The 13,621-nt window shown below is 49.0% G+C and overlaps 4 protein-coding genes across 4 annotated transcripts; 2 read left to right on the top strand and 2 right to left on the bottom strand.

Annotated features, from left to right (window-relative positions):
- Window positions 1–160: 160 nt before the first annotated feature.
- Window positions 161–1,927, top strand: N7533_002747 (cytochrome P450; the record flags this gene model as incomplete). Its single annotated transcript, XM_057099397.1, has 5 exons — window positions 161–368; window positions 433–1,295; window positions 1,356–1,466; window positions 1,534–1,700; window positions 1,753–1,927. 5 exons carry the CDS (start codon window positions 161–163, stop codon window positions 1,925–1,927), a joined length of 1,524 nt encoding a protein of 507 aa, XP_056964533.1.
- Window positions 1,928–2,241: 314 nt separating this feature from the next.
- Window positions 2,242–3,765, bottom strand: N7533_002746 (alpha-L-arabinofuranosidase B; the record flags this gene model as incomplete). The annotated part of the gene is made up of 1 exon (XM_057099396.1): window positions 2,242–3,765. One exon carries the CDS (start codon window positions 3,763–3,765, stop codon window positions 2,242–2,244), a length of 1,524 nt encoding a protein of 507 aa, XP_056964532.1.
- A 1,384-nt stretch (window positions 3,766–5,149) lies between these two features.
- On the bottom strand, window positions 5,150–6,399 carry N7533_002745 (uncharacterized protein; the record flags this gene model as incomplete). The annotated part of the gene is made up of 2 exons (XM_057099395.1): window positions 5,150–6,074; window positions 6,128–6,399. 2 exons carry the CDS (start codon window positions 6,397–6,399, stop codon window positions 5,150–5,152), a joined length of 1,197 nt encoding a protein of 398 aa, XP_056964531.1.
- A 652-nt stretch (window positions 6,400–7,051) lies between these two features.
- N7533_002744 (CBS domain-containing protein) lies at window positions 7,052–8,924 on the top strand (the record flags this gene model as incomplete). Its single annotated transcript, XM_057099394.1, has 6 exons — window positions 7,052–7,300; window positions 7,344–7,460; window positions 7,520–7,992; window positions 8,050–8,167; window positions 8,220–8,398; window positions 8,447–8,924. 6 exons carry the CDS (start codon window positions 7,052–7,054, stop codon window positions 8,922–8,924), a joined length of 1,614 nt encoding a protein of 537 aa, XP_056964530.1.
- Window positions 8,925–13,621: the final 4,697 nt, after the last annotated feature.

Genomic DNA, 13,621 nt, shown 5'->3' with positions numbered 1-13,621 from the left:
CGACGTGCTGCATTGTTCCAAGCTAGCGTGAGGGGAAGGATCGGCTGTGGGAACGCTGCATAAACGCACTGCTTTTCTTCTGGGATTTATTTTTGAAGAAAAAATACAGCTATTTCAATCTGGTCCGACTTGTTGGAATCGATCTTTCTTATTATTCGATATGGCTTTTGTGTTTAGCATACCCACGGCCCTGGCAGGGGTAGTTGCGTATTTCATTGCGCGTTACACTTATCGGTTTTTCTTCCACCCTCTTTCTGCAATCCCAGGTCCCACATTCGCTGCCATCTCTTATCTACCCGAATTCTACCACGATGTTGTTAGAAAGGGTATGTATATGTGGGAGATCGAAAAGATGCATCAAAAATACGGTAGGTAGAATGTCAACTTATGCCGATCAAGAGAAGGGAAGAGGGAAATAACGAGAAATCCTAGGCCCTATTATCAGAATCAATCCGCGTGAAGTTCACATTAAGGATCCCTCATTCTACGACGAAATATACGCCGGCGGAATGCGAATTCGTCAAAAAGACCCCGCATTCACTGTTGCTCTCCTGACGCCCGGTGCGATGGCATCAACAAATGACCATGAAATACACCGACTACGACGCGGAGTTCTAAGTAACTTTTTCTCCAAGAGGTCCGTTACCGATCTGGAAAGCGTTATTCAGGACAAGGTCAACACGCTGAAAGAACGTTTTATGGGAGCGTTCCACGAGGAAACGGTCTTGGGCCTCCCATCTGTGTTTGCAGCATTGACAGCGGACATGATTACGCACTATTGCCATGGAGAGTCTCGTGGATATCTCATCGCGCCGGATTTTAAGAATAATCACATGGAAGCATTGGATTCCCTGTTCACTCTTTTCCATATTAACCGTTTTATACCCCTGCTTGCACACATACTGGCAAGGTTACCATTGGAGTCAATGAAGAAATGGGGCATTCTTTCCGGTACGATTGGGGAGTTGGTCGATACGAGACTCCAAACTCGACAACGAGCAGCCGAGGCGTTGCAAAGTACGGAAAAGAAGACCACAGGGCCGAGGACTTTGTTTGATGCCTTGACGGCAGATAGTGTACCGAAAGAGGAGCGAACGGTGAATCGACTTGAAGACGAGGCGTCTGTTTTATTTGGGGCAGGAACTGAGACAACGGCAAGGACTTTGTCGATTGCGGCATTTTATCTGGCAAAGAATCGGACTCTGCTGGAGAAACTGCGTGGAGAATTGAAGCTAGTTATGCCTTCGCCTGGTAGTAAACCGACATGGTCTCAATTGGAGAAATTACCGCTTCTAGTGAGGAACTACCGTTTTTCCCCTGCAGAGATGAATAGAGTATCTGTTGACATTTTCCAGGGGGGTGTCATTCAAGAAGCACTTCGACTATCATACGGCCTGAGCGGTCGCTTAGCTCGAATCGCACCAACAGAAAATCTCGTATACAAAGACCACATAATTCCAGCAGGAGTAAGAAGACACTACTAGTATTGGGATATATGATGATAATCTCGACGAAGCTAATTTATCCCAATAGACCCCCGTTAGCCAAGCGATATACTTTGTTCACCATGATCCAACCATCTTCCCCGAACCCGAGAAATTCGACCCAGAAAGATGGATCAGGGCATCAGACGATGGAACCAATCTGAAGAAGTATATGATATCCTTCAACAAAGGAAGCAGACAATGCCTGGGAATGAAGTATGTTACCAATTTCCAAATCCCACAGATAACTGCTGACTTTACAACCAAGCCTTGCATATGCGGAGATGTATCTGACTTTGGCTATGTTTGCCCGAAACTTTGATGTTGAGCTGGTCAATACGACAGAGGATAATATTCGATTGGGAAGAGACATGGCACTGCCATATCCAATCGAGGGTAGATTCTCTGTCAAAGCGAGGATTACAGGAATAATTTCATATTAAAATTTTGGGCGTTAGTTGCTCAAACTTGGCAAAACTCATTATGCATATGCACCTCCTTCAAGGAAATTCCACTTCACGTAAAAATATCAACAGTAGTAGATCAGAGACCCAATTTTCTTACTGTAGGTTTGTCTCAAACAGCTTGTACCAGTAATTGGAGAGGTTAAGTCTAATCGATAACAAGTTCAGGTGGTAGTAGTAAAACCAGGGCAGTTTGACCCCCTATTACAGGCCAAGAGTTCTGATATATAAGAAAAAGTATATTGAGATAACTAACTATCTGCCTGCGCTATGAATACTTCGAGAGGACTTCTTCAAGCAAATCCTGTGCTAATGACCCAGCTGACATCGGCATTGAACGAAGTGGCAGAGTCAAAAGTGTGAACACCGCCGTTGCTTGCAATATAAAGGACATTTTCATAATGGCGGAACCATCGTGTAGGGTAGCTCCAAGAACGAATGGAAGTACCCGTACCACTGAGACCAGTCTGTGGGCAGAAGGTTGCATCTTCGTAGAACTGCTTTGTGGAATCATTGGCATTGAGCACAAGCCCAAAGTTATAGTGCCGGATGTAGCTTCCAGGAGTGTCAACAGACTCGAATGAAAAGCAAGCGCTATTTCCCAGACCAGTCCGGACGGTCCAACTAGCCTGCTGCTTCAATGCAGTGGTGCTTGATGAGGTGACAACCTGCGTGTTGACAACGGAATCGGTGTGGGCAATGTAGCGTGTAGTATATCCAGATGTGGTGGCCCTCAGGGAAATCGAGTTACCAACAGTGAGTGCTGTGCCGCTTGTGAGAGAGGTAGTAGCGTATTTCGCCGCCACAATGTTGGCTTGCACCGAATTTTCGGTTGCGTCTGTTGGATAGCCGGAAGTCATGACTCCTTCGTAGAAAGTACCCTGGGCACTGACACTGTTGTCGCCACCAATTCCAAGGATAATGGCACCCTCCTTGCTCATAGGGTTATAGCCAGACGCAGTGGGACGAGCGCCACTGTAGTATGTCGAGAGTGAGCCGGACGCAGCGTTACCGCCACGCAGAGCCCATTTGTTTGCACCACCCTTCAAAACAGTAGTAAAGAATCTGTATGAGATAGATGGGTCGGCAGAGTTCAGCGTAGAGCTGGAACCGGAGAATAAACCGTTTTCGAGATCAGCCATCAACCAAGGCCCGCTGCCAGTACCGTAGCCCCAGGCAGTATTGTCGCCGAAGTAGATGGCCTCCATATGTCCGTTTCCTGTATCGGTGCTGGAGGTCTCAGCATTGCCGTAGTCGAAGCAGCAGCCGCCATTGTAGTGAGTTCCATCAAGGACGGCGTACATGCCCTCCGAGACGTCGCCCGTGGCTGTGCCAGTAGCAACATTGTTGCGATATCCAGTACCGGGTGAGACAAAGACACCATATGCCTTTTGGCCGTTCAAAGTAACAGGGGCGCCAATGGCACCGGCCAAGTTGTCATACCCGTCAGACTCTGGGCCCTGAAATCCACCGGGAGGTGCTTGGGTGAGGTGGTTTCCCTTGCCAGACTGATCATAAATGATTGTGATAAGACATGTCGTACTGGCACAGAAGGTGTCTTGAGCAGCAGCATTTGCAACACCACCTGCTGACAGAGGCGAGATGTCTTTTGTAGTGTTATCAGAGCCACGTTGGACCTGGTAGAGTGCACTGCTGTAGGCGCTATACAAAGCGCGGGTGGTGCTGTGTGCGGCGATACAGGGTGTACCTCCGGATGAGTAGATATCACAGGGACCAGCAGATACTAGAGATGCAGTACCAACAAGCCCTAGCAATGCAAGGGCACTGGCGCGCTCAACGCTTGGTTTGGACAGCATTCTGATTGCTCGATCGCCGGGGGAAAGTGAATGAAAGCTGCGAGTTTCAGAGCTAGCAAGGAGATGCTCAAGTTTCTTACTGGAGTAGAGAAAATCTGATGCATGTTTTATTCGCGCACTTCTAGTTTCTCTTTTATAGTCCTCTTCTACTAGTACTCGCATAAGTCCGTTCTTTATGTGGAGACGGCACTTGTTACGAAAGGGGTAGGGATTTCCCTCCAATGACTGAGAACTGTAGCACCTTCACCTGATACTATAAGCGAGGACAAGGTTTGAAAGCTCCGGTTAATATGTCGAAGATATTAAATTCAAGATTTAAGCGAAAGTACTTGGGTTGTTTAGTGCTATGCAGCTAGCTTCATTATAAGGTTCAGGAACATCTTCAAGATCTCACGGACCGAGAGGTACTAAACTAAGACAGGCCATCTGGTTTGTGCAGTAAACTATACTGGGGAAGACTGAGCCATGGACCTGCCGATGTAGTGGAATATCTAAAAAAGAGAAGGACTAGTAAGGGCATGATGAGTATACATTAAAATATAGTGTCACTTTTTACTTCTTTTGTCATCGATTCAATATTGACTCAAATTTTGCAAGAGACAATATGCTTCCCCACACGTGAGTTAGATGGATTTAGCTGAGTCGATGGTAATCTGCAGACAATAGGCGTCGGCCACAACCAGCAGGCACAACACGCTAGTGAAAGGGGCGGGGTAATTTGTACACAAATCCGTTCTAGTTGCGGGGAAACAAGAATGCACGTCTCTAAGACCATGTGATTCAATGCCGACGGAAATGTGTTTTCCGTTGCTGTTAATCTCAGATATCACGAAGCATCACGATATCTTATTATTCCATCGCTAGAAAGAGATGGTGCTCGCCAAATGGAGCTTTTTTTTCGGCCACCCCGGACGCATCCTGCATGAGATGAAGGAGGAAAAACACGTGAAACAAGACTAGGGGGGCTATTAACTCCAGTTCTATGGCGCAGACAAGCCGATCATCGTGTGCCGCCGGGGTTTTGCCGAATTTACGCCCCTCCGTGAAAGCAATTAACCGAAATTGGTAAAGAAGTTGAAGAAAGCAAGCTTTCCAACTATTAGGTCAGGACTAGGGCCATGGACAGCGTAGGATTGTGGCGTAATGCTACATACTGCAGGAACTTAGCGCCCACACCTACCATAATGTGAGAATAATAATGCGGAGGCGGGGCCCCGTGAGTGATTTATTCTTCATTGAGAAAGAGAGGAGTTGGCAATATATCAAATGAGCCCTCTGGGGCCTTACCACTTGGGAGAATCTCAATTGTGCCTATTCTCCCTGAAACCAGGCTGATACCCAAACAGTTCAGTCCAATCCAGTCGCTATGCAAGAAAAGAAAATATCAGAGAAAGTCTTTCAGCAAATCTGTCATATCCCTAGCACCCCTATCTTTCATGACCCTCTTCCCATTCCTTTTTGACTCCGCTGGCAACGGCAATGGTCGCTTTCCGGTCGAATCGGGCACACGAGTGAGAATTCCAATTGATTTTGCCGCGTACTGTGAACGAACCTCAACCTTCTGCGTGTCGCTATGATCCATCGCCGGTAGGCCAAACTCTATAATTGGTACATCGGCCCCTAGGGTAGGAAGGCTGGGCTTGACACTACCGGAATTATGTTGTGTATTAAGTGTACTCCGGTAAACATCCAACAACGGACCCAAATGCTGTAGAGCTTGCCCATCTTCGGTGGCATCCTTCAAAGCCCAATCAAGCCTGAGAACATTCCATCCTTCCATCTCAATCTTGCCCGAGGAGGGTCTCTTTTCGCAACGAACGGCCTCAGTAAAATCATCGCATTGGTTGACAATGATGAGTTGCAGATTTGGAAGCTTTCCTAAATGCTGGAGCGCTGCGGGCTTTACCATGCCCTGGTTATAAAGACGTAAGACGCGTAAATGCTGCAATGATCCGGTGGACTCTGCCAGCTCAACCCAGGTGCGAATGACACCGTTTTCCAATTCGTTCGCGGCTCGAGGTGTGATATCGGGGGCGTGTTTGTGTGATTTCCATGGCGTCCTGGAAATTTCTAGAGCCACGAGATTCTTCATATCGCCGATTGCGAGAAGGTCTTCCGTCGTAGCATACCCGGATGAAAGGGAGAGAACTGCGCGCCAATCGCAGTTTGCACTGCTCATGATATCGACGTATCCCTTCAAGGGCTCCATCGGTCGGTTAGTCAACAGACAATAGTAGGAGCTGACTGTGTGAAAATGGCGGGGGTATGATGCGGCCATGATTTTCCACATGAACAATGTTTGCTTCTTGCTGGAATTGCTATTAGTCCTGAGCCCAAAGCATACCGTGGCTCAAGAGCTTACCAGTGACCCAGGTACTCCCACAGTTCCAGCGCAATAGGCCAAGGAATATTTTCAAACATTTCCAGTCTCAATGCGGACTGGTCTTCGAGTGCCTTTTGTCTGGCCGCATGCTTTAAGGAAGGGGCTCCGAGCTCCTGACGACGATCCTCCCAGCAGTATGGCAAGAACGGACTTTCATGGTACCAATGGGGGCCTCTCTTAAAGTTCGCCTGTGGTCCTGGGGAGTGAAGAATGACAGACATTGTCGGCCGGCCTGAAGCGGCTCCAGACATATTGACGAAGTGGGGTTGGAGGTGCTGGCTTATGACCTCTGTTGCCAGTATATCGGGGGATACCGGAGATTCCTAGATGCGTGACAAAAGAAACGGGAAGATAGGTCATCTCCAGAATTAGGCCCATGCCCTGCCAGAAGACACGTATATAAGTGAGCCAACCATCCCAAGATCCCAATATGAGACTGTGAAAGGCCGTGATTGCCGGTTGTGATATGTTGACATCACGTGTCGAGTATACACGTGACAAACATCAACATCTCTCCCAGTAGACACCTCTCTTAGTTCCCGTTTTTTTTTCTTTCCAATATACCTCTTGTAGGGCATTATCTCGATTGTAAATCTATTCATAGGATACCTGGTGATAGTTCTCTCATGCTTATGCCAACCTGTGCTAGTCTGAGTAGCTCGGAACGTGAAAGTACATAAAGGTACAGATTCACACACTCTAATTGGCTGACCAGACAGGTACTCTAAAAGTACCGCCATAGGCGGTGATGACTAAGTGTATGATGTCAGGTAACGCAGGCGTTCTGATTGGGCGAGGGCAGCCAAAGCCAAACCCCCGCGTCCATCCTCCATCACCTGATACACACTTGCCTCTGCAACTGCTCTCTATCTTTGTGTGCTCGTTGCGTGGTCTCTCATTACTATGTCCGACCAACCGATTCCGAGAGAAGGCTCCGATTCTTCTCTCAACGCCCTCGCCAACCCCAATAACGGATCGGAGATCGGCTCACCTCGGTCCAGCACCGAATCCCGCTCCTCATCCCGCAATCACAACCAGCTCCGCGTGTCACATATGCCCCCCCACAAATCATCAACATCGCCAAAGCTTGAGCGAGACGCTCCGGGGTCCTCCGGGATCACCGCGCTCTCGGCGACAGCCTTCCTTGAACCAGTCTGCCATCCAGAGCTTGATCGATAACCCTCCACCTCCAAAGAACGTCGACCCCGCATTTATTGGTCGGGATTGGCAGCAGATCTCCATTGGCGAACTTGTTAGCCCAGAGGATTTGCGTTTCGTTGAGCTAGACACAGGAATTGAGGAAGCGACAAACGTGAGTCATTTTGGGTGATGTACTTCGTATGTGGCGAAGCTGACGCAATTGCTTTTTAGATACTGATCGACTCCGGTACCCCGGTCTTGCTTATCCGCGAATCCCCAGAGAAAACTTCCGCCGTTGCTACATTTGACTACTCGGACTTGAACACTTATTTGCTTCTAGCAGCGGGTCTGGCCCTTCCTGAGGAGCATAACCGGGCATCATACGATGAGCTTGCCAAGAAAGCACGGGAGGGCGAGAAAATTCCCCTAAAAGATGTTAAGGGCCTGGGTATGGAGAAAGAGCCATTGATCACTCTGCCCGCATCAGCGAATGTTCTTACCGCCGTGGAGACGTTTGGCGGTGGAATCCACCGAGTTGTGGTTGTTAAAGAGTCCAATGACCAAGAGGTTGTAGGCATCTTCAGTCAGTTTAGACTGGTCAAGTTCCTCTGGGAAAATGGACGCAGCTTCCCTGCAATTGAGCAACTTTACCCACAGGCGCTGGCCCAATTACGGATTGGCTCGCACAATGTGATATCTATCAAGTGAGTGCTTCGAAAACTAGTCAAAACAAGACTATACTTATCTTTTTTTTCTTCCAGCGGCGATAAACCCCTCAGTGAAGCTCTCCAGCTGATGAATAGCGAGGGTATCTCGTCTCTGGTTGTGGTAGACAATCATTCCAATGTTATTGGTAACATATCTACGACGGATGTTAAGGTATGCAAACCAAGCGATTGAAGGGATACAAATACTAACAATGGTGATCCAGCTTTTGACCCGGTCATCTTCCCTGCCTCTACTCCAAAATACCTGCACACATTTCATCTCCGTGATCCTGTCTACCCGGGGGTTGATCGAGGGTCAAGACTCGTACCCTGTCTTCCATGTTAACCCAACCTCTACACTGGCCCACACGGTTGCGAAAATTGTTGCGACACGATCCCATCGGTAATTTCATCCATAAAGATATTCTGACCTCGATGCTAACTGTTATAGCCTTTGGGTGACTGATCCATTGTCGCCAGCCTCCTCAGGACCGCCGACTCCTTCTCACTCGACTGCGCATATTCCTCTAGCCACTGCATCAAGCACGGCTGCTAACAGTTCAAATATTGGAATATCCCCTCCAGCTTCTCCCCTCCCTCCAGCCTCGACTGCTATCCCAGCGCCTATTCAGGCCACACCTCACCTACCAACACCGCCCCATCTCTATGCCAATACAGAGTCAACACCTGGTGCGACACCGCCACTCGTGCCCTCTGTGCCAGCAGCTGCATTGCCGGGCGCCCGCCTTTCGGGGCGTCTCGTTGGTGTTGTCAGTTTGACGGACGTTTTGAACCTCCATGCTCGCGCTAGTGGCTTGAACCCGGCAGATCCGGCCGAATTCCGACGCCGACGACGCAGCAGTTCTTCTAGCATGAGCGTTCGTCGCAGCGGCGAGGTTGGCCGTGAGATGTTTAGTCGTGGCATTTGAACTGGGAATCCATAGGCAGGCGGTACAAGGTCAAAGCGGTGACTCAAATTTTGTTGATATCTCAGGTGTTATGGAAAGCCACGGTGTGTTGTATTGCGCCGGTCTAATTCGATCAATTGTGTCTCGCAGAATTTCTTCTTCGCACAAACACATACTTCTACATTGCGAATTGTCTTGAAAGCGGTGATTGCAGACTACTTGTCACATCTTTCTTCAAATTTTCATCGGTCTGACAAATTTTCGTCTTTCCGGTTCAAAATCGGGGGATTCCCTTTCCCCCTTGTCTCTGTGGATAAGAGTTCCGCTTCTTCTTCTTCTCGCCTTCCTACACGCCCTATGCGTAGCGAGCACTTGTGTACGTGTCATGCCAATAAATATTATCTGGTAAAAGGCTTACCCATAACCGGGAGCGATGGCGAACATGATCCTCAAATCTACTAGTACCACTCGGACAACCCGACTGAAAATGATATCAGCCCAGTGAATGCCCAGCAAAGTGACAACCAATTAGCAACGGCGGATCCCCTTTTCTCTCATCCACCCAAACGGCTACCATCGGACGGGTGGATGATCTGATGACAAAAGTACAGATCTCACCCCGATATGCCTCGATAAGTGGCAGGGAGTATTCAACCCCCAAAATAGGTCTTAAATTGAGGCGTCCGGCCCCATCGGCTTTTGGAGATCACATTTAGCGCGAACGTAGCACGAACTGACCCGTCTAGATCAACCCTCGGTCTCTCCCCGGCTGACCGTGTCCTGATCCGGCACCATCTCGCAACTAAACTATCGACTTGAACCTGATTTTCCCTCCCCCTCTGCCCTGGAAGTTCGACACCCGTGCTATAAACCAGATTCTCGCAACAAAAAGCGAAGTTCAACCAAGGGAATGCATGAGAGGCACGCGCTCGTGTTATCTCTACCAAATCACCTCTTCTACCGAAGTATTCAATATAAGCGTTGGAATCTAGATCTATTGGCTCGTCAACATGCAATCCCATCCCCAGATCAGCAGTTGAATCCGACAGCTTAGTCGCCCCCATGACTCGTGGCTGTCGATCATAGCGGTCATCTGCCCTATTCTCCGTCATCCCCCCAACCAATAGTAATGGGAAAGTGGTTTATGCTGGATTGCAGAGTTTCTGCAGCGGGTCCGCCGGCAATTCGGCCATTCAGCTCGCCCCTGCAAGCAGTAGATGAAGCTAAGTGGTTGAACTGCCGGGGTAAATATTTTCCATTTGTTCTCCTGGTTCATGTCGCTTTTTCCTGTTTTGGTGGACGTGTCGTCGGATGCCCGGGGATGTTCGCTTGGCTTTTTCCATTTTTCCATTCTTTTTTTTTTTACTCTTTTCGTTTTTACGTCTTCATGGGCCCGGCTGATTGGTTCTGGCTAATCTCTACTAGTAATTTGCTCTATATCTACCAATTAATCATGTCTGACCCATGCATGGGTACTTTTGTTGCCATTAGGCTCTGTGAAACCTGGAGAAATGAATAATATTCCCTCTTTAGGAAAGTCTGACATAGGTACTCTCGATCTGACGCCGCCGATCGAAACGCCCTTATTCGCAAATCTAGAAGTATCACGCACGGTCCAAACGTCTTTTCACCTTCCCCGAAATCTTGTTCAAGGGGGTTTTGATTTGATTTTGATTTAGCTTCGTTTCGTAACGGTGGCCAATCCAAGTCTCAGACCAGCTGCCTAGATAGGATAGTAGGGTTCGCTGAGGGCCTGAGGGCCTGATGGCTTGAGGGGAGAGGAGAACCCAGGTAAGGCACCAAGACGCCACCGCCAAATCGTCGGAAACGACCTCAGAACCTTGGGGAAAAGGACCCCGGACCCAACCGCTCCAGTGACAAATCCTGGGTGAACCAAGTCCAGTCCGGTCTGTCTCGTTGTCTGGCCCGAGTGGCTCTGACCATTGGATGTAGTTGCCCCTGGTCCGGGATTCGATGATTGGCTGATCGCTGTGCTGCAGGGGATCTCATCTGGAAATTAGCTTCCTGGACTCTCTTGTGCACTGACTGGCTTTGAAGAAATATCTCAAAGTGAAGGGAGATGGGGATTGGTGACTAATTCTACGTACGGTTGAGCCTCTTCCAAGGTTGGCTACTGGCTAATTATGACATGAGAGGTATAGCCAAGAGTATATGCCTAGTATGGCTGTTATACGAGATGCAGTTACGAACGAAACACGCCATTTTGCCAATCAATTTGTCTATCTTAGGCATACTCCGTACGTAGTTCCAGAAGGATCGTAAACACGGGACCAGACGAGGAAAAACAAGCGAAATCAAAGTCGCGGATAGCTGCATATGCGTGGTGGCTTCAACGGCCACGATTGGGGTAATCGAGGCCAAAGCGCTTATCATGTCATTGCGTTGCCAACCTATTCACCAGTAGGACTATCACGCTACCTACGATCCATCAAATCCTATCCCATGTGCCTCAAGATAGACATCGAGATAGGACATGCATTGCCTGGATCTGGCCGAGGCACCACCGAGGCACCTGATGAAATAATCAGGATATCGAAAATCATCGAGTTTAGTATGGACCATCTATCGGAGCCGAATGGGCCGATCCAGTCCTATAGAGAAATCAGGGATCAATCAGGCCACCCCCACCGAGCTCACGCTCCCAAGCTGCAGGATAAGAGGCGAGGGACCAAACCAATGATCCGCCAGGATACGTGCACGGGGTTCCTATTGCATCAATTCCATTTAACGGGTCAGTGGGGGCTGTTGGATGATTTGGACCAGTGCCCGACCAGCTTTGGGAGCTAACTTAAGAGGAACCATGGTGGGTGAGCGGCGCGGTCGTATCTCGGGCTCCACCAGAACCAGACCCAACGCAGTTAAAGTTGTGATTGCTCTGCAGGAAGTCTCGATGCGGAGTGGTCTGTGCGGGAGCTGCAACCTTAACCCCGCAATTTACAGCTGTGCTTTTGTAGATGAAGGGTCTGGATTTGATATTTCATACCTAGGTAACTATTATGTGTTCACTAGTATTAGAGGAATGTTAATAAGTCATTTCAAGCAGAGTGTGACAGCAGAAACTGGGTAACCGCCACAACAACAACAATAATTAAAACAGTTTCCAAGGTTTGTAATGAATAGTTCGTGGTTAGTAGTTGTACAATTGATGCAGCCCGTCAGCAAGTAGCACAAAAAGCCTGTCCTCCATCCAATCCCTGCCGATCAATCGCGCCTCAACCCAGCAACCCGGTTCAAAAACGCCTCTTCCAGCCCCATCTCCAATTAACACTGCAAGGTACTCAGCTACCCGCATATGCATATGGAATTAGCCAGCTGACATTCACAAACTGAGAATGGCGTCGGGCAACAAACTCAGCCTCACCAGAATTTGGGGTTTATACCTTTGAAGGATCAGCTAGTTGCTAGTTACCTCGTCCTGTGTTCTGCACAGTACGTAATATGGCCCAAGCGTTCCCCTCGACTGCGTATAGAGTATGCTAGCTGGCATTTCATTCTCTCGAGGAAATTCCTCCCCGAGCAGCCAAGCCTCAGTCTAGTCCGGTTGTGTCTAGCATTATTTCTTAATCTACCCTCATTTCCACATCCCCTCATCTAAACTCACGGCGAACACGAAGAATGGAGAAGCCAAGCCGAAACCCTCAATTGGACATAAAGAAAGCGGTCGTTTTTTTGGGAAATTATCCCCCCCCCCTTGCTGGGTGGCTACCTAAGTAGTAGATAGGGTGGTTCGCCCTAACTATCCTCTACCTATGAGCGCTCGTCAAGACGTCCCATGTTGGAATTACTAGTAACCAAAGCCGAAGACCACCGAACTGATACCCGAAACTCAACTTTCAAGTTGGCAAAACCCCCCGAGCGAATGCGAGTACACGATTGCTTTGCTTTACGTGAGTACTGTACAGCATGATCTGAATCGGGCTACACCACGCGTGCTACTGCTAGCCAGCCGCACCCTGTTTTCCACTCTTCCCTCGCCTCCCACCCCCACCATCCATCTGCGCCCCGAATCGCCCTACCCTCCTCAATTTAGTTTTAAAACTCTGACCCAATCAGCCCTCCCAGTCTGCCTCCCAAGCGTGAGGGGTGAATGCACTGTGATGTCAGGCGGGGGTGGGGAAAAAATTGTGGATTTAATTAGCTTCTGCCGATCAAACGACTTTGGATTAACTCCGGTTGGTCGGGTATAGTGAGGGCCAACACCTGGTCGAGTTCGATATTTAGGGGGGCCCCGGTGTGTTGCGTGTGTGCCCACCACCTACCCTGTTTTCTGCGTCAGGGATGTAGTTTCATCTGCAGTGTACGTACGTACTTCGTCGTCGAAGCGAAGCGAAGCGAGGTGGATGGGTAAGGGCAAGGGTGGGGATTGGGGGATACTGTAGGAGGGGGATAAAGGCTCCATCTGCTCCGCTCGCATCCTCGCCAACAATTTAATCCATTAATTTCGACGTGATGTGATGTGATGTGACCTGTGTTACACTTGGCCGGGCCAGTTAAATTGATACGGGCGAAAGGTCCAAAGTTAGACGACGTGAGCAAAACGGAGCTTCGAGCTGTATAGCTGGCACGGCCCGTTGAGAGGTGCGGGGCATAGAGAGCTGCGTCAAGGTGGGTTGAGTTGCGATGGTGGAGTGCGTGGATCCCCCGCTTCAAGGAAATCCAGGGAAGATGGGGCTGGGATGGGAATAGTATGCGATCTT

Source organism: Penicillium manginii (genome assembly GCF_028828005.1).
Source record: "Penicillium manginii strain IBT 31320 chromosome Unknown utg000002l:1.0-5564898.0:1.0-5567710.0, whole genome shotgun sequence".
NCBI lineage: Eukaryota > Fungi > Ascomycota > Eurotiomycetes > Eurotiales > Aspergillaceae > Penicillium > Penicillium manginii.
This window is presented reverse-complemented; position numbering and strand designations above follow the sequence as displayed.